Genomic DNA, 22,724 nt, shown 5'->3' on the forward strand with positions numbered 1-22,724 from the left:
TATTTTGCAGATGGGGAACTGAAGCACAAGCAGGGTAAGCAACTGGGCCAAGTACACACATCAAGTTTGTGAGGGAGCAGAAAATGGTATGCGGCTCTCCTGAGTCACAGTGAGGCCTTAACAACCAGGCATCCCTCTTCCCTCACAAAACAACTGCGCAACTGCAAATCTTGGATGGAAAGATCCACTGTGATGTGTTTTCCATTCAAACATGTCTCTAGAAATCTAAAAGCGTTAGGAAGAATCTCCCCCCTTTCCCCCCCCAAAAAAAGAGAATTGTTCTTCATGGCCTTGCTGTTACAAATGGTGCTTCGGCAGCACATGCTGGCTCAGAGCATGTGGCAGGGAGTTCCGGTGAGTCGGGAAGGGTGGGGATGAAGGAAAGATGTTAGTACAGTGAAGGGTGGAGGAGAGTCCCCAGAGGAATGCACAAAGCAAATTAAACCCATAAAGATAATATCTAAAAAAGGGTGGAAATCAGTGAATTACTCATACACAGCATTCTTTCCTATGGAAAGGAAAGGAAAAAAAACAAGAAAACCCCCAACCCACTAGTTTCCTTAGCTGCATACATTTTCCGTCTAGGCTGCTTTGAAATGTAATTACTAAATGAAATTCACAGTCACATATCCACTTATAGATCTCACAAGCAGCTTCTACTCCCTCCCCTTTGGCTTCCATTACCAAACAATGCATGTAACTCCATGGGAGGAGGTGCGTGCTAATCACTTCCAGTTGTTATAGTCAAATGACTTACAGCTTACTGGCATGGCAGACAGGAAAAGAAATCCCATCCCTTCATTTCTTGTCTTGCCTACCTCACCAAATTAGCACTGAAAAGCCATCCCCAAACTTGTCTCAGTCAAAACTCTGATTTTTCTTTTGGTTTCAAAATAACATCTCCCCCCTCCATTCTAAAATAACTTTCAGTTTAACTCACAACAGGAAGCTACAGTTCACTAATGCTTCAGGATTTAAATAAAACTCTTCCTGCACAAAGAAAGGTGGATTTTTCACATTCCTGTACAGAAGGCATATTTGTATGGACAGCAAAAATACAAAAACAAAATGGTGGATGCTTTTATGGTAATAAAATAAAATAAAATAAAATAGTTTCCTCTGCAGGGCAAGGTCCTGTTACCCTTATTCATGTGAGGAGTTCTACCGAAGTTAGTGCAACCACTCACATAAATAACAGCTGCCGAATTGGAGTCTTGATTATGTCCACATAAAGAATTAAAGACCCAGTTTTGCCCTTAGACCCAGAGTGGCAATGGGAGTCATGCTTGCATATCAGAGGGCAACATTGAGCATTCAGGCCCTGATCCAGCAGAGCATTTAAGCACAAGTCGCTGCTGACATCAATGGAATTACTCACATGTGTAAATCTAAACATGTGCTTATATGATTTGCAGGATTTGGCCCTAAATTTGGAATTATTTTGTTTAATCCACACATTTTGGCTGTGTATTTTCTGACAACATTACCATTTGTGATGTCCCATGAGCTTCCATGTTATCTCACCTTCCACACCTGGGCAATGTCACAAAAAAGCCAGATACTTCTCTAATACATTTTCCCCACCAAGAGTATCACAATTACATTGAAATATCTTAACTAAAAACTATAACCACGTTTCATATAGCCTTGTCCTAGCCTATGCCATAGAGCTGTGAAAAGTGAACATCCATTGGACAAAGATGCTTTGTTAAAAAGAAATCTATGATTCAGTTCAACAGAGATCAGACTTTTCTTTTAACTGATTTGGCACAAAAAGCCTTAGCGAGTAATTCTGTTAATAGTGATGCCCTATTTTCAAAAGACTCTCTGTTCCTGCCTGCTTGAATTCACTGTGAATGAAGGTTTATCTAGGAGACCGAGGCTGGATTTTGGTTTAGGTGGTCACACAGATCACACATTCCTTTCTACTGAGTGAAGTGGAATCTGACATCACAGGTCAGGATTCCATGTCTCTATTCTCATGAGACCTATAGTGCCAGACTTGCCTCGCTCTTCATTTTCACACACTGACTGAGCTGCAGCCTGAATTTCTGGGAGATTAATAAGAGCTCAAAAACCAGTAGCAATGTGAAGCTTTAAGAGGGCAGGCTCTCTAATTAAGCAGTTAAACAGCCAGCCAAGGATCACTTGAATGTGGTGGACTGTGATGGGATGTACCATGAGAAGGTAAATTAAGCCCAATTAACCTATATGTTGCACTGGGAGGAAAGCCAGGGAATACTGAGACCTAACTGCTGACAGCTCCCAGCTGAGAAGGAACAGGGAGGGCAAGTATAAAGCCAGGTAGCTGGCAACAGAAGGGGGCTGTAGAGGAGTAGCCTGCAGTTACTCCCTGTGAAGAGGGAGCTTAGGTTGGAAAACCCAGAGAGATGTGGGGAGCCAGGAGTCAGAAGTAGTCCAGGGGAAGAGCAACATGGTCTGGGAGTGAGCAGGCCACTGTTGCTAGAGATAGGGTCCCTGGACTGGAACCTGGAGTAGAGATCAGGCTTGGATTCCCCTCCTAGCTGCTGGAAGAGTGGTACTGTCACAGCAGTGAAGGGAAGACTGCCATTTTGTACAATGGGACTTCGATACCCTGGAAGAGGGAAACATGTATAGTGACCTGGCTGGAGGGCCAACTCATGAAGAGGGAACATGCTGAGTTGCAGAGAGCGTGAGAGGACAATGGAGAGATGCTGCCGGAGGAGGGTTCAATGCCTGGCCAGAGCTAATCCCTAGAGTGGCCAGGAGGAGGTGCCACTAGTGGTGAGTGAATCCCATAACATGGACACATAAAAATAATAATCAAGACAGAATTATTTTTGCCCATGGAGACATCCCTCTACAACTCTGTAACAAAGTCTATCTGGGCATGCCATTATATGGGTGACCAAGGTGTCTCAGAGTATGCAATGAACTTATGTCATAGCCTACCCCATGAAAGGGCAAATCATAGTCAGATTCCTGTCTGTGCAGGGAATGCTCATTCCATGCACTTGTGGGGCACACACAACCTCTAAGAATGTGGGGAAGGATGCAGCACCATCATACAGGGGCTACCAGGGAAGCATGTTCCATATGTAATTGGCAGCTTATGGGAGAATGCCATCACTGGTGGAGCAAAGAGAGCTGTGCCACAGATTTAATATAGTCTTAAATTTGAGGTTTAGCTCTTAAATGAATAAATGCAGAACATAATTGCATGGCAAATATCCTGAAACCAACTGCAGCCTGGATTGTATAGTAAATTTCCTCCTTTGCAAATGTTTCCCCAAGACTTGTTAAGGAAACTTTAGAAACATCCATTGTTACTTACAGCAACATTGTTGTAGTCACATGATTGGTGAAGTCCAACGTCAAAATCTGTGAAGTTCAGTAAAACACGATGGCTGTGGTCAACTTGGATAACCCAAGCACAATCGGTGTTGTCATTGTAAGGTTGAGGGTAGTTTGGAGAATGGATTTCACCACTGGAAGCTTGGAAAACTCCTCCACAACCTGGAAAGGGTGTAATCAACATCTATAAAAAAAAAGCTCATTTATCCTTAGCAAGAATTTAGCTGACTTTTCACCTAAACATCTAAATATCTTGAGTTTCTTATTTTTCTGTTAAGGATTCAGGAATCACTAAATTGCATCAGACCACTACTGCATCTGGCCCAGTATCCTGTCTCTGACCAGACCAGTGCCAGATGGCTAAGTGGAAAGTGTAAAACTTTCATAATGGACAACTATACAACACCTGTACCTATGAGGGAAATTTCTTCCTACCCCAGGCAGCTAGTGGTTGGCTTACGTGCTGAAGCTGAGGGTTGATGTTCCTTACGCCATTTATTCTAGCTATTGTAAATGCAATTGTAAATAATTTTTCACACCAGTATCAGAATGTTTGGATATGGCATCAAAGATTAGGAGTAATGTAAGTAGGGGGTGGGAAAAGCATTTCTGAAAACATAAGAAAAACCTTGAGTCTCATCTCTCCTCCATAGATAGGGTGACCAGATGTCCCAATTGTATAGGGACAGTCCCGATATTTAGGACATGTAAGGTGAGGTGGTGGTCTTGGGAGGTGGGTAGGTGGGAGGGTGAGAGGGTGAGGTGAGTAGACGGGGTGGGGGGAATTTGGGATGTGTAGGGCTGCGGCAGCCAGAGAAAGAGGCGACTTTCCCCAGCTCCAGAGCTGCAGCTGCCAGGGAGAGACGACCCTCCTTCCCAGGCCCAGCTCGGGGACTGCTGCGGCGGGGGATAGAGGGCACATCCATCGCATTAGAAAGGTAAGAGTACTGATATTAAAATACGAATTCTGTGCTTTTATTTGTAGAACAAAAAAAACTTTATTTTTTTTAATATAGCGCTTTTATCCAAAGCGCTTTCAATGGTTAGCTAACGGTACAAACAACATTTGGAAAGATCATTAAGTAGTCCATTGAGACTCTCAGCAATTTTCAAGTGGTCCGCAAAAAAAAAAAAGTTTGAGAACCACTGGTCTACACTATGGCACTACAGTGGCACAGCTGCAGCCGCTGTACTGCAGACATGGCCTTAGACAGGATGAAGTGGGACACAGGCCTTGCACTGACTCTCTGTATAGACGCAAATTTCACTCAAACATTTTGATGACTTCTAAATAAACTTTCACTTTGATGGTGTTTGTGCCCTCATGGGCAGCCTTGGATGCAGTTTTCTTCATGTCAGCGTTCATGGAAAGCAAATCTCAGACCCTTATCTCCCAAGTCAAGATTAATTTAAGGAAATTTGTTTTGGGTGGAGGCAGCAGTACTGTAGTTCATCCCAGTTGGGTTATCCAATCAGGGAACAGAAACAATCCCATATAACTTTGTGGGCAGTCACAGAGCTTGAACTGTGAATTGTGAATACAGAGTACTTGCAGTTAGTATTTGCCAGGTGATCCATCTGTTGAAGTTTGTTTGCGTAAATTATGTTTACACAATCCGAAGAACTAATACATTTGTAAAAATAGTTCTCTAAATCTCAGAAGGAAAACAATCTGATAGAATCAAGTCAGCTCAGCTCCTGGGTCCCAGCTCACAGAAAAGAACTGGAGGGTGCCATGCATGTCCTTGAAGCAGTATCCTCCTTGCAGTTATGTGCGTGTTTATGAATGCATTTTGATTTCTCCCTCTTCCAATAATTCACACAGAGCAGGACGCCACACAGAACCAGAGGTATGCCAAGTCTAACAATGTGAATCTATGTAGGAGGCTAGGGAAGGGAAATTTATATTTCACAAAAGAATGCAGATATATCCAAATAACAACTACAGGGCCCATTCTATGATGGACACATGGGAGATATAGGAACTGAAACCTAAAACTTGGGTGTCTAAAGTTAGGGACTTAAATATCCATTTCAGCATCTAAATACTGCAAGTGAGCTGACTTTCAGAGGCCCTGAACACTCACATGGACTTCACACTATTAATGAAGCATCTCTGGATTTAGGTACCTAATTTTAGGTATCCAAGTTTGAAAACTTTGGTCTTCACTTTTATTACCAAGGCCGAGCACATTAGCCAGGCATTTTTCATTTCAAAGGGAACAGAATGTAGCTAAGCTTGTCATGACAGTGTGAGGGGAAGGGTGCTCTGGAGCCCATACAATGGGATGCGGAGGTTGGCATAGCAGGCCAACAGTCATCAGTTTATTACTGAATAGTCGAGTGCTTCGGTGCACAATATCCCCATGACTTATTGGATTGCCAGTCACTTCCAGAACCTCCTTTCTGAAAGTAACTGTCAGTTGCAGCAAAGCCATATACAGAAATCATGTACTTTGTGAAAGGAAATACGCAAAAAGGAGAGATTTCTTTTTTTATGGTTTGGATTCTATTTTTAGGGCTCTGGTCCCTTTCCAGTTTCCTTCATTTGTATGTTGCAGTCTAAAGGGCACAATACACAGAGGAAAAACAAATGGAGAGGGACAAGCAGAGCTGCCAGTGACTTTTGCAAAATATAGGATTTAAGTTCAACAACAAAGACATTTTGAAATTGTCGTTAATTTTTTCATTTCCTGCAATTCAGTGTTCCCAAATACTTTCTGGTAAATCAGAGAGGCCAACAATTTTTTTGGAAAATTGGTGCTGGCAACCAGCATCTAAATATAGGCCTGTAAATAATCATCAAACATGCTTTTCAGCATTCTGAATGTAGTGCCTTTTTAAAAGATTTTCTGTACTGTTTGGAAAAGCATTGTCATGTATTTCAGTGTTCCCTATGGAATTTGCCTGCTGTCATTTGAAAACTTCTTGTTTCACTGATTACTGGTGAGGCTTTGAACAAATAATTGCATGAGGGATGGGTGAACCCTACAGAATTAAGGTTTTACTAATCACTCCAAATATTTTTGGAGTTCGCAAGGTTCTCAAAACTACTTTGAGTTCTCAGGTCTTTCTTCACTTTGTAATTTAAAACCAAAAGGGCCATTGAGTTTAAAAAACAAACAACCATTTTTTTTCTAGCTACACAGGAGCCTTTGAGATTAGTTATGGACAGAAGAATCCCCCACAAGACAAGCTGCAGCAAGTGCTTATTCTATATACATCTTATTTACTGCATTTATTTTCCCATTAAAATTTGTCTTTCTTCCCCTATCTACTTTTCACAAAAGTGAAAAGTGTTCCAGTAACATTTTGGTTCAAGTCAAACTTTCAGACCTGCAATATATGAAATGGTTAAAAATGTATGCCAAATAAGTTCACTCATCCCCACTTCTTCCTGGACTTCATCAATTTTCATCAGCAGTGGCCCCACAAACTCACCTCCTGGTGTTTCTTGCCAAGTGGCATTGAACCCCCTCCCATTCCTATATCTATTTGTCTTGAATCGGATTGCCATGGCATTGCCAGTGCTAGAGACTCGTAGGGGGTTCTGTGCTGGTCTTGAAACACACTGTTGGGCCAACCTTGGAGACAGAAAATCAGGCCCACCATAGATCTGGAAATAGAAGAAAAATTGGAGGTAAAAGCCTTTTAAAGAGACAGTTCACCATAACTGAGTAAATCACAATTGCCTGTGCAGATGGCTTTGCTTAATATTTGCAGTATTTGGGAAATATTATATAATGAACATTCAAAATTAACTCAAAAAACCCAAGGGCCTAAAATTATTGACCGCGACTCCAAATTTTAAAAAACGCACTCACTGCTGCAGTATGCTCAAACCGATCATGAAAAAGAAAAGGTTTCAGAACTACCCATATTCAGTGTGTTTATAATGTGAACAGAAGTTGTTCAAAGGGTATTAAGAAGTGGTAGCCAAAACCAACAGGGTTCTTCACACATTGACCACACAGTGGGGTTCTCTTCTCCTGCATGGTCAATGTAACATTCTCAGAAAGTTCATCTGATGTCTGTCAGAGGCACTAAAACCTTGAGCCACTGTCTGTGAGCGAGTTCAAGATTTTAGATGAACTTTCACATGGTCCATGCATGAAGTAAGAGTCTTCTTCTGGAACCTAAGCCCTCTTTCCCCTCCACACCATTCCCTCCAAACTATATCTATATACAATCAGAACATTGTTTTTGCAAGGACATAAACACGTGCTTTTCTCGCTCTCGTGGATACTGACTGTATCTCTTCCCTGAAGCGTATGCTGATTAGTTGTCCTCATTAGCGGAGTTTGGACTGACTTCTTAGTTTTAGGCCAGATTCAGCCATCTTTGCTCAGGGTGACGGTGCCTTACTCTGTAATTCCATTGATTTAATTGGCTGAATGACAGCTACTGGGCCTTGATCAAGGAAGTAAGATGAAGTCTTTCTAAAACTCTTTAGAGACAAAGGTATTCCTGGCACTGTTAAAAATTCTCATCTCCACAGAATGCAAAAACCAGGCATTTGGGTGCTATTGCTTCTTATTTAGCAGAGTTAATCTCACCAAAATCCATCTGTCATGATTCTCAGATAGTATCGTACAAGAAGGCCATCAAGCCCACCACCATTACCCCTACCACTGTTCCACACTTTCACAAGTGATTCTTGAATTGTGTAGTTGGAACAGAGTGAAACTATGTAATTCTGATTCTTGATTTCAAATTCTCCAAAGTTTGGTTTGGTTTGGGCTTATTTGTAATTGGTGGGCCAGACTCACCCTCCCTTCATTAGCATGGCTTCTTGCAGCTGCAGGAAGGGCAGATGCTGGGTAAAATTTTCTAAGTACTTAAGCCCTACTGAAAGTAAGTTGGATGTAGATGCTTTTGAAAAATGTGCCCTCCATCAGGAGCTGTACCAGAGGAGGACAGCTTAAAAATCCACCAGCACTCAATAGGGGCTCAAGGATGGAGGCTGCTGAGAGGATACACCAGATTACTGTTGTCAGGAGCACGGCAGGCTCTCATTCTGGTTGCTAGGCAATCCAGCAGGCCCAACTGAGCACTATGACCCTTCTCCAAATGGGTGCTGTCTGACTGGGCAGAGGAGCAGCAGCTGTTCAATGCATATCATGACCACAGCTGCATTTTCCCTGCTCCTGTTTCCAGCCCTTGTTCCGGTCCCTCTCTGGCCTGGCTCAAGTCCTTGCTCCAGTCTTGGTCCAGTCCAGCCTTGACTTCTAATCTAGTCTTTGACTCCCTGCCCTACTCCTGATCCTGACTCTGGTTCTGACCTTTGGCTTGGCTTCTCAACCCTGACTTCTGCTTTACTCCCTGCCAGGTAAACTCCTGAATCTACATTTGCCACTAATCCAAACTGTCACCCCAACTAGTGGCTGGTACCCTGACTTCCGGGGACCCGCTCCTGCTTTGCCTCTTCACCTTGAGGCTCTGCCCCTGCTCCACCTCTTCCCCCATGAAAGGCTCTGCCCCTTCGTTCGCTCCTCTCCCTCCTACTGCCTTAAGGTTGCCACCTCTGAGGTACATCTGCCCACACATCCTAGAGGAAATAAGCACAATTTGCACACACATGGGCGATCTTCATTTACAGATACTCATTTGAACTTCTCTGTTTTTACACACACACACACACACACACACACAGTGAGAGGTTTGCTTCATCAGCACACCCATTCTGGGGAGCAGAGGAAGGGCACTCCCACTTTTGCATGTACGTCTGAGATAAAAAGGAGGATTCCTCCCTACATTTACATGGATGCCCAGATTGCGGGAGGGACTCCCCTTATTTACCTGAGAAGAAGGTGCCACCCATTTGCACACATAGTAGGCGTGTGTAAGGAAGTGAAACAGATGCTCCTCTGTTTGCAGCACACCCACCCAAGAGAGAAGAGGAGGGGAGCACATGCACCCATTTGTTCCTCACCTGCCCAGTTCCCATGCACCACCAAACTTCACTCTGAGAAACTTTCGGAACTTTCCCCAGTTGGGTGGTTGGGAGTGGATGGGGAAGGGAGGGCTGCAGGCTGTGACTGGTTGAGCGGTCAGGGCGTCAGGCTGTGATTGGCTGGGCTTTGTCCCCGTTCTCACAAGGGTGGTGATTGTTTGCTAGTAAGCATCTCTCAGTGGGTTAAATTCAAATTGGCAGCAAGCGGTTTCCACAGATCAGAAAAAAAATGGACATTGGGCCTTGTCAAATGGCACCTGGACCCACAGGCTGAAACCCAGACTGCAGGTGAAAACTGGACAGATGGCAATCCAAACCCCAATCACCAGACAAGGTCCTGCTCCACCTACTAAGTGCCCACACCCCCGCAGCTTACAACAATATTCCCTAGTTGTTCAACAAATGTCTGTGCCCATTCTCAGCCAGTGCCAATCAAATCTGTAGCTGCTGTGGCCCCTAACGCTGCATTAGAGGGTGAGAAGAAATTGTGGCAACAAACCCCATCAGGCTTTCTACCACCAGGGCCCCGTGCTTAGAATTCTGCTGGCAGACACAAGTAGAAACCCAGGCTGAAGCTGTCCCAGTATTTTAATATTCTGGTGAATTTCAAAAGGTTCAGAAAAGCCCTGTGAATTCACCACCACAAGAACCAACTTTCCAGTATCATTCCCACTTCTGGTCTCTTCTGAAACTAGTTGCAGATAGGAGCAAATATGATCTTTTAACAAACTCCCTCTGATATTTTGAGCCTTGGAAATGGTTTATGTGCTGTCTAAGCTCTAGGTAGGGTGACCAGATGTCCCAATTTTATAGGGACAGTCCTGATTTTTGGGTCTTTTTCTTATATGGGCTCCTATTACCCCCCACTCCCTGTCCCGATTTTTCACATTTGCTGTCTGGTCATCCTAGCTCTAGGCCAAAGTTCAAGTCAAGTCTTTAAGAATCCTGTACTATGCCCCCACCCCCTAAACACCAAGGCTAAATGCAAGGCTGCTCTACATATTTTGCTTCATTGGGCACTATCACAATGGGATGCCCCACCCAGCCCTGCCCTTAGGAGCATGGGGTGGGGTGGGGGGGAACTTGGCCTTTTGCCAGTGAAAACATTCAGTAGAAAGGACAAAGCAGCACCTTCTACTCTGCACCTTCAGTCCCTCTAGGGAATAACAAATACATAGGTTTTTAAATATTACAGACTCTACAGAACATCAAGAGGTTTCTGTCTTTGTTTTTAGTGGCTGATTTCACAAGCCTAATTGCCTGAATGTTTGCTTATGGGAGCACATTTTTGGCTTCCGGAGAGAAGCGGCATGACTTGAATCTATAATGGCTCCTCTATCAGCAATTATCTAAAGACATTCTTGAGAAATCAGAATGAATGAAATTGCTGTTCAAATGCGGGCTTCATAATGAAGCAGCAACAGTCCTGGAAGAAGCATGTGTCTGTGCTCGAAGCTCACTTTCAGCACTAAAACCTCACTACGTGGATGTCTGAGTGGGCTAACAACTCCTGCAACTATGAGAACAAAGTCTGTTCACAATGTGATCCGTTTTTCTCTTGCTTGTGGTCTCGCTCCCTGACTCAGAGTCCTAGCACAGTGTCTAGCCACAAACCTATTCTAAATCAGTGGTTCTCAACTAGCGGTCTGGGGACCCCTGTGGGGGGCCACAAGCAGATTTCAGGGGGTCCATCAAGCAAGGCCAGCATCAGACTCACTGGGGCCCCAGGCAGAAAGCCAAAGCCCCACTGCATGGGGCTGAAACCCGAGGCCCTGAGCTCCAGCACCTGGGGCTGAAGCAGAAGCTTGAGCAGCTTAGCTTCATGGGCCTCCCAGTGGCATGGGGCCCCAAGCAATTGCCTTGTTTGCTACCCCCTAGTGCCGACGCTGGCTTTTATATACAGAAAATCAGTTGTTGTGGCACAGGTGGATTGTGGATGTTTTGTAGCATGCTGGGGGGCCTCAGAAAGAAAAAGGTTGAGAACCCTTGTTCTAAATCATCTAAACCTGTCTGGTAACACTATTGGGCAATAAAAAACATCCCCTAAGTCATTCAGATCCAAAGAAAATAATGCATATGTCTCTAAGATATTCTCAGGGAGGTCTACACTACAGCCTAAGTCGATCTAACTTGCATTGCTTAGAGGTGTGAAAAAGCCATCTCCCCACAGAGCAATGCAAATTTCGTGCTGTACACGCCGGCGCTATGTCAGCAAGAGACGCTCTCCCACCAATTATGTGTATGGGAGAGCGCTCTCCCGTTGGCATAGCATGTCTTCACCAGACATGCTACAGTGGCGCAGCTGCACAGATGTATGGCTGTAATGTAGACTTGCCCTCGGTGTGTTCCCACGTTCCTGGGGATACCTTCATGCCGAGGACCAAATTCAATCTTGACATAAAATCCCCTGATTTCTGTGGTGTTACACCCTGGGTAAAATGAATTTGGCCCATCCTGAACAGTTATACTTATTGTTGAGAACATCAAACCAAAAAGGCAGAAGGAAGAAAAAGTTAATGGAAAATGAATTTCTGTTGGTTTCTTTTACATTATTGGCCTGTTTCACATTTGCCTTCTGTACAGTTTCAAAATCAAAAGGGCTAGTCAAAGCCAAGCAATTGTTGCTTTATTACAGTTAGGAGTGGATTTTCTTTTCTCCTTTGTGCCAGTTCAACTAATCAGATACTTTCAAAAGGGTTTCAGCAAAAACAAGCCACAGTGTTTCCATGACAAAAAGCAATAAAATGTTACTTTTGGCTACAGAGGAGAAAACCAATAGTTACCACATGAATGTCTAAAACAAAAGTGGGGAGAAAGGATGGAAAGAATTCTAGGGTGTGGTTCATGCAGAACTACAGTATGTCTGAGCTGCAAAAACATAAATAAAAAATAAAGTAATCTGAATAGAGCACTTCATTTAGAGATAATATGATTTTTTTTATTGGGGTGCTGGACATCTCAATAAAGCTGGTGGTTTTAGTCTGTTTTTATCTTTTGCTTCTGCCCTGTTAGCTCCATTTATTGTTACAATCAAGTCAGCATTCCAGAGTTATGAGCAACAGAAAGGCTGTTTTCATGTGGCCAGCTATCATCATGACACAGATTTCTGAGAATAAAACTGGTCCCTGTTTAGACCGACTGCTTGGTAAGAGGGGAATAGGCTTTGATGGAGAGACAAAGTTACTTGTGGCATTAAGATCTAATCAACCTTTATATTTAAGTAAAAGGAAAAGATACATAGGCAAAATCCTTTCACTTCCAATTCACGGTCCCATTTTGTTATGGCAGCACAAAATTCCCCTCTGAAGTTTACAAAATGCTAATGGGTGAAAAATAGGACATTAAATAACTAACAATGGAAACATGATTTTTCTGTGTATATATTTTCAATAGAAACTGTGTTTTCAAGGTTAATTTTAAACTCTTCCATTATTGCCCAACAGGGATTTCTTCAATTATTTTAAAATGTAAAAACACCTCACCAAAAGCCAAGAAAATGCCAAGAAAATGCCCTGGCCAAGTGTCATTTTGTTTTACTGTAGCACATGCCAAGGAAACTACTTCCTTTCAAGATGTGGTACGTGCAGCATTTTAAAAGGCAACTGGATTCTGTTTCTCTGACAGAAGCCCTCAGATCATGAGAAGTCTGAAGAACGATCACAGTGGCCGACGTTGACATGATGTGGGGCCATTTCTGAAGCACTGGAAACTGCAGTTTATTTTTTCTAGAATGCATATGTTGGAAATGCCTGATTTCAAAGGGTATTTCTAACAGCAAACACAATGTCACCTACAGTTTCTTGCACCCCAAAGAAATGGCTTTTACATGGCAGAGGGGAGCTGTACTCTGTGGATGAGGCTTGGAGCTTTATAAGCTTTGGCTAATATTTTGAAACTTGGGTGAACTACATTTAGGCTGTCTACACTATAAACTAGGGTGTGATTCCCCTGCTCATGTACACACACTTGTGCTAGGTCTCATTGAGTTAGTGCAAATATAAATAGCAAATTCGTCGGCAATCCCGCTAGGTTGAGGATGATCTCTTTCATAGATGTTTATTTTTATGGGTCCTTTTGTGACTAGGTTCATTGGCATTGCAGGTGGTGTTGGAAGTCAGAGTTGGGCCACGATTGCTACACGACAGTTGTCTGTATTTTCGTATCCGTTTTTGGAATGGATGACAGAATTTTATCAAGGTCGGTGTAGAAAGATTCTTTCTGTTCTTCATCAGCGTCAAGTGTTGGTGCATATGCACTGATAATGGTGGCAAATGACTTATTGTCCAATTGGATGTGGAGGGTCATAAGGCGCTCATTGATGCCAACAGAGAGCTCAGTCAGGCAACTGAATAGAAGGTTCTTGATTGCAAAACCAACACCATGTATTCACCTGTGGCTTGCTGGTTTTCCTTTCCAGAAGAAAGCATAACTGCCACCCTCTTCCCTCAAGTGGCCTTCATCTTCACATGTTGTCTTGCTGAAAGCAATGATGTTGATGTTGTACCTCAAGAGTTCTTGGGCAACGATTGCTGTTCTGCATTTGGATCTTTCACTTTTTGAGTCATCTAGTAGGATATGGACATTTCAAGTTGCAAGAAATGTTTTTGGTTTTCGACCGCATTGGGAGTGATCCCTCCGAAAGCGGTTATCCGAACACGGTTATCCAGAATGGTGGGATAGCTTATGTTTGGGGCACCTTTTCTAGCCCCTTCCCCATATGAGGTGAGCAGAGGGGTTCCTAAAAAGGCCTGCTCAGTCGTAACCACAGCTGCCCAAAATGCCCCCCTATTCCAGTCCAGGGGCACATGGTGATCACTTCACCTATCCCCATCACCATTCACCCATCACTGCAGAACTTTTATGGGTGGAGGTGAGGGAAAAGTTCCTCCTGTGAGAGAAGCCTGCACATGAGTAGTTTAATGGGAAGTGGTGCTGGCGATTGTTTCCCAGAGCTCCCATTGGCTGGGAACGGTGAGCTGTGGCCACTGGGAGCTGCAAGGGGCCGTGCCTGTGGACAGTCAATGTAAAAAAATGTCTCGCGGCCCACCAGCAGATTACCCTGATGGGCTGCGTGTCGAAGGCTGCCAACTCCTGATATAGACACTGTGTTCCTTACATATACTGTCTTGTCAATTTCACAGTGGACCCCACTCCCAGCCAGGATCTGGTATGAGAAGCCCAGGGGGGCTTCCCTCTGCTCTCAGCTAGAAGCCAGGGTGAGAAGCCATAGCAGCCCTCTGCCTGTTCCCTGTGGGGGGAGGGAGGGTGGAGAAGCTGGGGCAGCTGGACCCCACTCCCTGGGGGCAAGAAGCTTCCCTCTGCAGGGGAAAAGGCAGCCCACTATGAGCCCATGGGGCAGCCAGGCTCCTGGCAGAGAGCTGCCCGTAGTCCTGAGAGACCAGGCTCTCAGCTTCCCATGCTGGCCCTCTTAGGTGGACGGAAGCGCTCCTGGTGAGGACATGCACCACCAACTCAAGGAGGGTAGTGTGGACATGCACCACCACAGTCATTACTGTGGTAGCTGTAAGTCAACCTAATATAGGTCTACTGAGGTTTGTAGAGGAAACATATCCTTTGTGTAATACACAAAGCTCCAGCCACTGTACACAATTTAAGTGATGAAGCTGTGCGGTGCTAAAACTGATCTTTGGGTGCACAACAATCACGAGGGCATAAATCCTTCCCCCCTCCCAATAACTTGACAGACACAGAAAGCTATGCTAAGTACATCAAATAACCAGGCATCAGTGTTGGAATATGACATATCAGCTATGAGACAGAATAGCATTTGTCTCTGCTACTGAAGCTGAGATAATGGAGCTACTCCCTCAAGCCCCAGTCCTGCAAAGACACTGAAGTCAATGGGACTAACACCCACAGTGCAGAAAGTTAAGCATGTGCACAAATATTTGCAGGATCGGGACCTTAGTTTTCTCTCCAAGATGGGATGAACTGTTTTAGAATCAAGAATCCTGAGTTCAGTTGTATTACATCTCTGTGTGTATGAATGTTAAACGACCAGGGCATTTGGCTGTATGTTACCAAGAGATGTTTCTTATTAGAGATTAACCCACTCATTTGTTCCAGAACAGGGGTTCCCCTTCACTGCTGATTGGATGATCTATGACAGTAATCTCCTTACTGTAGGGCTCTACAAGGGTCTTTCACCTTAATCAGCTGCTTCCTTCCTATTACTCCATTATGTGGATTATCCTCTGGCATGAGGAAACTGTGTACCTATGATATAGTACTGCCCAGTGACATGCTTTATCTAAAGACTAAGAAGTCCTCAGGGCAGTGCTGCCTTTTACTATGTGCATGTACAGTGCCTCGCACAATAGGACCTTGTTCTTGACTGGGGCCTCTAGATTGACAGCCAAAGAAATAAACACCTTCTATAGGGGGTTTTTGCCCTCCTCTGAAAACTCTGACATTGGCCATAATCAAAGACAGCATATTGGAGGATATGGCTTGTTCTGGTAGTGCAGGTCTAGTTTCTGTGCTCCAGATAGAAACATGCGTAACCAGCATACTATAGAGTGCTGCAACCAAAGCTCTTACCTCCAAAACATCATAGTTGCAGTCCGAGTGATATCCAATGTCGAGTTCCTGAACAGTGAGTTGAATGCTGCTACCAGGTGCTGTGTCAATGTACCAGATGCATTCCTTATTGCTTGGGGACCTGTTTGGGTAGCCAGGGCTATTGAAAGATCCTGATGCACCAGAGAGTTCTCCACCACAACCTGTTGAAGTAGCAAAGCACGCTGGTCAATTAAGTGCTATAGAAACAAAACCATCTGACAACTATGATTGGACTCAAAGATAGATAAGTGATCTCTTTCCTGCCATCCATCTCCATCCTCTGACAAAGATCTCAGCACACTTTTAACATGCAAATACTGTACAATCATTTGGGCTGTGATCTCCTAATGGCAAAAGTTTGGGGAGAAATCACTGACTTGTAATGATTAAAATGAAAATCCATTGGCAAGGACACCATTTGGTTATGTAGTCACTGCTGCTTTTGTCTTGGCTTTGTCTCTCTTATCTGAGAAAATGTGTGTGCTGTAATAGACCACCATGCTGGTGTCCGACTAACATGCTACCCGCACACAGCAATCCCCCTTCTTACTTACACGCACATTTGAAAAATAGGTAGGTTTAGCGTTATTTAACCAGATACACATTTACAGAGAAGTTGAAGAGAATCAAAGTAGCAGCTACACGGTTGCCAGTCAGTGGAAATGAGGGCATTCTCACAATTACTTTAGCTGCGCTGGGGAAACTCGGGGAAAAGATTCCCACCAGAGTCAGTGGGAGCCTTAGAATTCTTGTGGTCAGGCCCAATTTTATCACAATATTTTTTTTTCTTTAGCGATGTGCTGAAACAATTGACAGAGTATGTTGAATATGGGATACTTCAAAATCTGGGACCAGTCGCCAGCCCCTGTCTAGCTGCTTGGTGCTATTCAGGGAGTACATCAGCCAGAGAGCAATCCTAAATAGAAAGCTGGGGATTACAGGTGGGTAGGGGAATTGCCAAGTAGAATAAAGTTTGTCCAAGAGTGAGTGGCATAGAACTATCTGGTATAGGCAGCATTTCAAGACAGGACAGGGAAGGACATGGGCAAATCGTGCTATACTCCAGTGATCCTGGGTCAGCAAAATGGCCCCATGGAGGCTGTTCCAGCTAGTGCAACTTAGAGCAGCCCTTTGGTTAAGAAAGTGTAAAGGCATCTTCACACAGTACACCTCAGCTGGTCCTGAGGTTCTGGTCCCTCAAGTTATCATTAAATGAATGGGAAATGTCCTCCTCACAGCTAGTGTCAACCACATAATGTATCTCAGCAACAGAACTTCTCTAGTTTAAAATAATGTTCTCTTTAATGAAAGTAAACTGATCACACTATAGTACTTTTCCTTTTCACAAAGCTGATTTCTTCCCAGGTTTCTAGCTGATGTGACTTGGGTCCCAGTTTTAAGTGAGTCATTTCCACCCATCCTCAAGCATGAGCGGCTCACATGTCAGGCAGCGTTGCCGGGAGGCAGTGAAGCATGGAGTAGAGGGGGAAGAGGTACAGAAGACATCAGCAGGGATAGGAGGAGGTGAGTGGCAGGAAGTGGGGAAGGTGCCAACTCCCCGATCCTAAACTACTTCTGCTACAGAAGCCTTCCCCACTGGATTCATGCTGGGGATGGGGGGAGAAGTAGGGTTTTTTTTAAAATAAAGGCCAGATTTTTAAACAGTGGCTTCTGTTTTCCCAGGTGTAATTTTGCACCTGCAACTATATGTAGGAACAAATTAGGTGATTCAGATTTCTAAAATACCTTATTTGTGGGTACAAGCAGAGGCAGACATTTAAATAGCTTTACAGTGCCTGCAATGATTTGTGCTCACAAATCTGTAGGTGTAAAAATAGATTCCCAAGTCAGGCCAGGCTGACAATCACACCTTCAGTACTTCAGTCTAGCTCTTTATAATTTCACACATTCCCACATTATTAAAGATGCAGCCTCCCTCCACTCCCTGCATATATTAAGAAAGGATACAGGTTTCTTTGATACTAGAAAATCCTAAAGCTAGGAGAAATAAGGGCCAGATTTTTAAACACTATATCTAAACATTATCCCAGAAAGATGATAGAGCAAATAATCAAGCAATCAATTTGCAAACACCTAGAAGATAATAAGGTGATAAGTATCCATCAACATGGATTTGTCAAAAACACATCATGTCAAAGCAACCTAATAGCTTTCCTTGACAGGGTAACAAGCCTTGTAGATGGGGGGGAAGCAGTAGATGTGGTATATATTGACTTTAGTAAGGCTTTTGATACTGTCTTGCAAGACCTTCTCATAAACAAACTAGGGAAATATAGTCTAGATCAGGGGTCTCAAACTCAAATGACCCCGAGGGCCGCATGAGGACGAGTGCATTGGCCCGAGGGCCGCATCACTGACACGCCCCCTTGCTGCCCCTGGCCCCACCCCCAATCCACCCCTTCCATGAGGCTCCGCCCCTGCCCTGTCTCTTCTCCACCTCCTCCCCTAAGTGCGCGGCTCCCCGCTCCTCCCCCCTCCCTCCTGGAAAGTGCTAAGCACCACCAACAGCTGTTTGGCGGCTTGGCGGCGGGAAGCGCCAGGAGCCCTCTGATTCCCAGCCGCTGCGGGCAGCTCGGAGCCTTCTGATTCCCAGCCGCGGCTGGGAGTTAAAGGGCTCTGGGCTCCCCGCCGCGGGGGGCAGCTCGGAGCCTTCTGATTCCCAGCCGCGGCTGGGAGTTAAAAGGCTCTGGGCTCCCCGCCACCGCGGGCAGCTCGGAGCCTGCCGGGGCTGGGAGTTAAAGGGCTCTCGGCTCCCCGCCGCGGCGGGCAGCTCGGAGCCTTCCGATTCCCAGCCGCGGCTGGGAGTTAAAAGGCTCTGGGCTCCCCGCCGCGGCGGGCAGCTCGGAGCCTTCCGATTCCCAGCCGCGGCTGGGAGTTAAAAGGCTCTGGGCTCCCCGCCGCGGCGGGCAGCTCGGAGCCTTCCGATTCCCAGCCGCGGCTGGGAGTTAAAAGGCTCTGGGCTCCCCGCCGCGGCGGGCAGCTCGGAGCCTTCCGATTCCCAGCCGCGGCTGGGAGTTAAAAGGCTCTGGGCTCCCCGCCACGGCGGGCAGCTCGGAGCCTTCCGATTCCCAGCCGCGGCTGGGAGTTAAAAGGCTCTGGGCTCCCCGCCGCGGCGGGCAGCTCGGAGCCTTCCGATTCCCAGCCGCGGCTGGGAGTTAAAAGGCTCTGGGCTCCCCGCCGCGGCGGGCAGCTCGGAGCCTTCCGATTCCCCGCCGCGGCTGGGAGTTAAAAGGCTCTGGGCTCCCCGCCGCGGCGGGCAGCTCGGAGCCTTCCGATTCCCAGCCGCGGCTGGGAGTTAAAAGGCTCTGGGCTCCCCGCCGCGGCGGGCAGCTCGGAGCCTTCCGATTCCCAGCCGCGGCTGGGAGTTAAAAGGCTCTGGGCTCCCCGCCGCGGCGGGCAGCTCGGAGCCTTCCGATTCCCAGCCGCGGCTGGGAGTTAAAAGGCTCTGGGCTCCCCGCCGCGGCGGGCAGCTCGGAGCCTTCCGATTCCCAGCCGCGGCTGGGAGTTAAAAGGCTCTGGGCTCCCCGCCGCGGCGGGCAGCTCGGAGCCTTCCGATTCCCAGCCGCGGCTGGGAGTTAAAAGGCTCTGGGCTCCCCACTCTAGAGCCGGCCCTGGTGGGGGAGCTCCGCGGGCCGCAGGGAAGAGCTCCGCGGGCCGCATGCGGCCCGCGGGCCGCGTGTTTGAGACCCCTGGTCTAGATGGAGCTGCTATAAGGTGGGTGCATAACTGGGTGGAAAACCATTCCCAGACAATAGTTATCAGTGGTTCACAGTCAATCTAGAAGGGCATATTGAGTAAGGTTCTGCAAGGATTGGTCCTGTTCAATATTTTCATCAATGATTTAGATAATGGCATACAGATGGAACTTATAAAGTTTGTAGACCATAACAAGCTGGGAGGGCTTCCAAGTGCTTTGGAAGACAGGATTAAAATTCAGAATGATCTGGGCAAACTGGAGAAATGATCTGAAGTAAACAGCATGAACTTCAATAAGAACAAATGCAAAGTACTCCACTTAGGAAGGAACAATCAGTTGCACACATACAAAATGGGAAATTACTGCCTAGGAAGGAGTATTGCGGAAAGGGATCTGGGGATCATAGTGGATCACGAGCTAAATAGAAGTCAACAGTGTAACACTGTTACAAAAAAAGCAAACATTGTTCTGGGATGTATCAGCAGGAGTGTTGTAAGCAAGACACGAGAAGTAATTCTTACACTCCTCTCTGCACTGATTAGACCTCAATTGGAGTGTTGTGTCCAGTTCTGGGTGCCACATTTCAGGAAAGATGTGGACAAATTGGAGAAAGTCCAGAGAAGAGCAACAAAAATGATTAAAGGTCTAGAAAATATGACCTATAAGGGATGTGGCAAACCCAGGACAAATGGCTACAAAGGGAGGGGTAGGAATTAGTCCCAGGGGGGGTTAAAAGGCCTCTCCCTTTCCATTGAGGAGAGATAGCCATGGAGAAATTAGGTTCAGCTGGAACAGGGGTTACCAGGGAACTAATTAGGTTCAGCTGGCCCCAATCGCTGGAGACCTTTTTAAACCCTCCCTGGCAGGGAAACAGGGGGGAAGTGAGAGAAGCTGCCAGTGAGTAGGCGCAGCAAGACTCTGACCTCTTCCAGCAAGGAAGACTGCACTCTGTCCCCAGAAGGGGAGAAAAACAGCAAGGGACTGACTGAGAAAAGGATCAGCCAGACCCTGTGTGACCGGGAAGGACTTTGCTTTGCCCAAGCCTGTGTCTCCAAGGCAAAAAGGGACTGAGCCAGCCGAGGAGAAGCAGGTACTTTGCCACAGGGAAGATTGCGTGTCTGGAGAAGAGAAGACTGAGAGGGGACATGATAACAGTTTTCAAGTACATAAAAAATTGTTAAAAGGAAGAGGGTGAAAAATTGTTCTCCTTAACCTCTGAGGCTAGGACAAGATTCAATGGGCTTAAATTGCAGCCAGGGTGGTTTAGGTTGGATATTATGAAAAACTTCCTGTCAGGGTGGTTAAGCACTGGAATAAATTGCCTCTGGAGGCTGTGGAACCTCCATCATTGGAAGTTTTTAAAAGCAGGTTAGACAAACACCTGTCAGGGATGGTCTAGTTATACTTAGTCCTGCCTTGAGTGCAGGGGACCTGACTACATGACTTATTGAGGTCTCTTCCAGGCCTATACTTCTATGATTCAATGAAATATGTCATAAAAGCATTACCATTTTAGCCACAGTAGCACTATTTTCTTTTCCATTTCAGTCTCTGCTTTTGCTAATTTTACCTGCCATACAAAGTGGAATTGGTCACACTCTGTAGTATCTGTTATGATAACAAAAATAATGCTTAGCAATTATACAGAAATTTTCATCTGAGGAGCTCAAACCAGTTTACAAAGGTGTGTGAGCATCACTAGCTTTAATTTTGACTTTTTTCTCGCTGCACCTCAGTTTTTCCATTTTTACAGGTGAAGAAACTGAGGCAAAAAGAAAAGGTCAAAATTTTCACCTCGTATTTTGTTTGACTAATTCTAGAAACCTACAGTCTGATTTTCAGGGGTGTAATGCTCTCACTGCTCTCAATGACTTTAACTGGCTCACCCATGTTTTCGTTGTGGGCCTTCCTTCTGTTGTAATCATATTATTTCCCATTAATTTAGAAACCATAAAATACAAGACAATGCAATTCCCATCAGCTTAATAAGCATGACTGCAAGCTGCCAAGCCACAACAGATGAATTAACTTCTTGGCATTTGGTGGTTTTAATATTAATCTTTCTTTATTCAGTTGCAAGTGTGCAATTGTAAAACACTCCATGTTAGAAACATACAATGCATTTCCCCTTCATATAAGAAATTGCCCCTCCCCCATGGTTATTAAATTGATCAGTTATTGTGAATAAAAAACCCCAACAACTCTGTGGACCAGATGCAGGCCCCCTGATCTGATGGCACAAAGCAACTGAAAAGCCAGTAGATATGCCCCTTAGATTTCCCTCTGTTTGGGTAAATCTTAAGTGGTTTATGGCTGTGGTTTACGGCTGTTGTAGAAGCTGCTAAACCACTCCCGTTCCTGGCCTCCTGCTGAGGGAGCACACTTGGGAGAAAGGAGAGAGGCATAGCCAAGGCATCCCTATATCCAGACCTGACAAGACAGGGGGAAAAGTGGGACAATTGCACCAGGACCTCTAGGTGTCTAAATGTGTAAATAAAGTGAAATAGAAGGTGGTGGGGCCCCATCAATCACATTATACCAAGGCTCCAAATTTCTCTTGATGTCCTGCCTACAGGGCCGGCTCCAGCTTTTTTGCCACCCAAAGCGGCGAAGGAAAAAAAAAAAGAAAAGAAAAGCTCAATTGAGCGAAGCGATTGAGCTGCCATCGAAATGCTGCCAAAGAGGAAGGGAGGCAGTGAAGGACCTGCTGCCGAATTGCCGCCGCAGACCTGGACATGTCGTCCCAACAACAGACGGAGTGCTGCCCCTTTCTATTGGCTGCCCCAGGCACTTGCTTCCTTCACTGGTGCCTGGAGCCAGCCCTGCCTGCCTATATCCGATATCCCAGCAATCACTGACTACCAGAAAGGCCTTTGCACAAAGGGTGTAAGTTAGAGGAGCCCCAGGATTGCTCTTATATATGTCAGGGGCCAAACCAGTTACTGGTCACACCTAGGATCTGGGGCGCACAAAAGTAGCTTAAAGCCCCGGGCCTCTCCACCTCCATTGCTGCAGTTTGGCCGGACAGGAGAATCTAGCCTTGTGTCTTGTGACATGAAATCCCTGTATTAAAATGTCTAGTTCACACCCAGAAAGGCAGATATTAACAGCAGGCAAAAATCATTAGTGGCCCCA

The 22,724-nt window shown here is 45.6% G+C and overlaps 1 protein-coding gene across 1 annotated transcript in view; it reads right to left on the reverse strand.

Moving 5' to 3' along the window:
• Positions 1-22,724, reverse strand: part of CUBN (cubilin) — a 215,549-nt gene that overhangs the window by 101,649 nt on the left and 91,176 nt on the right. Inside the window, exons 29-31 of the mRNA XM_045006661.1 lie at positions 15,851-16,032; positions 6,778-6,952; positions 3,317-3,498 (exon numbers count right to left, since the gene is read on the reverse strand). Of these exons, the coding sequence (XP_044862596.1) occupies positions 3,317-3,498; positions 6,778-6,952; positions 15,851-16,032 (539 nt within the window). The remainder of the gene's footprint in view (positions 1-3,316; positions 3,499-6,777; positions 6,953-15,850; positions 16,033-22,724) is intronic.

This window comes from Mauremys mutica, chromosome 2 (genome assembly GCF_020497125.1).
Source record: "Mauremys mutica isolate MM-2020 ecotype Southern chromosome 2, ASM2049712v1, whole genome shotgun sequence".
Taxonomy (NCBI): Eukaryota; Metazoa; Chordata; order Testudines; family Geoemydidae; genus Mauremys; species Mauremys mutica.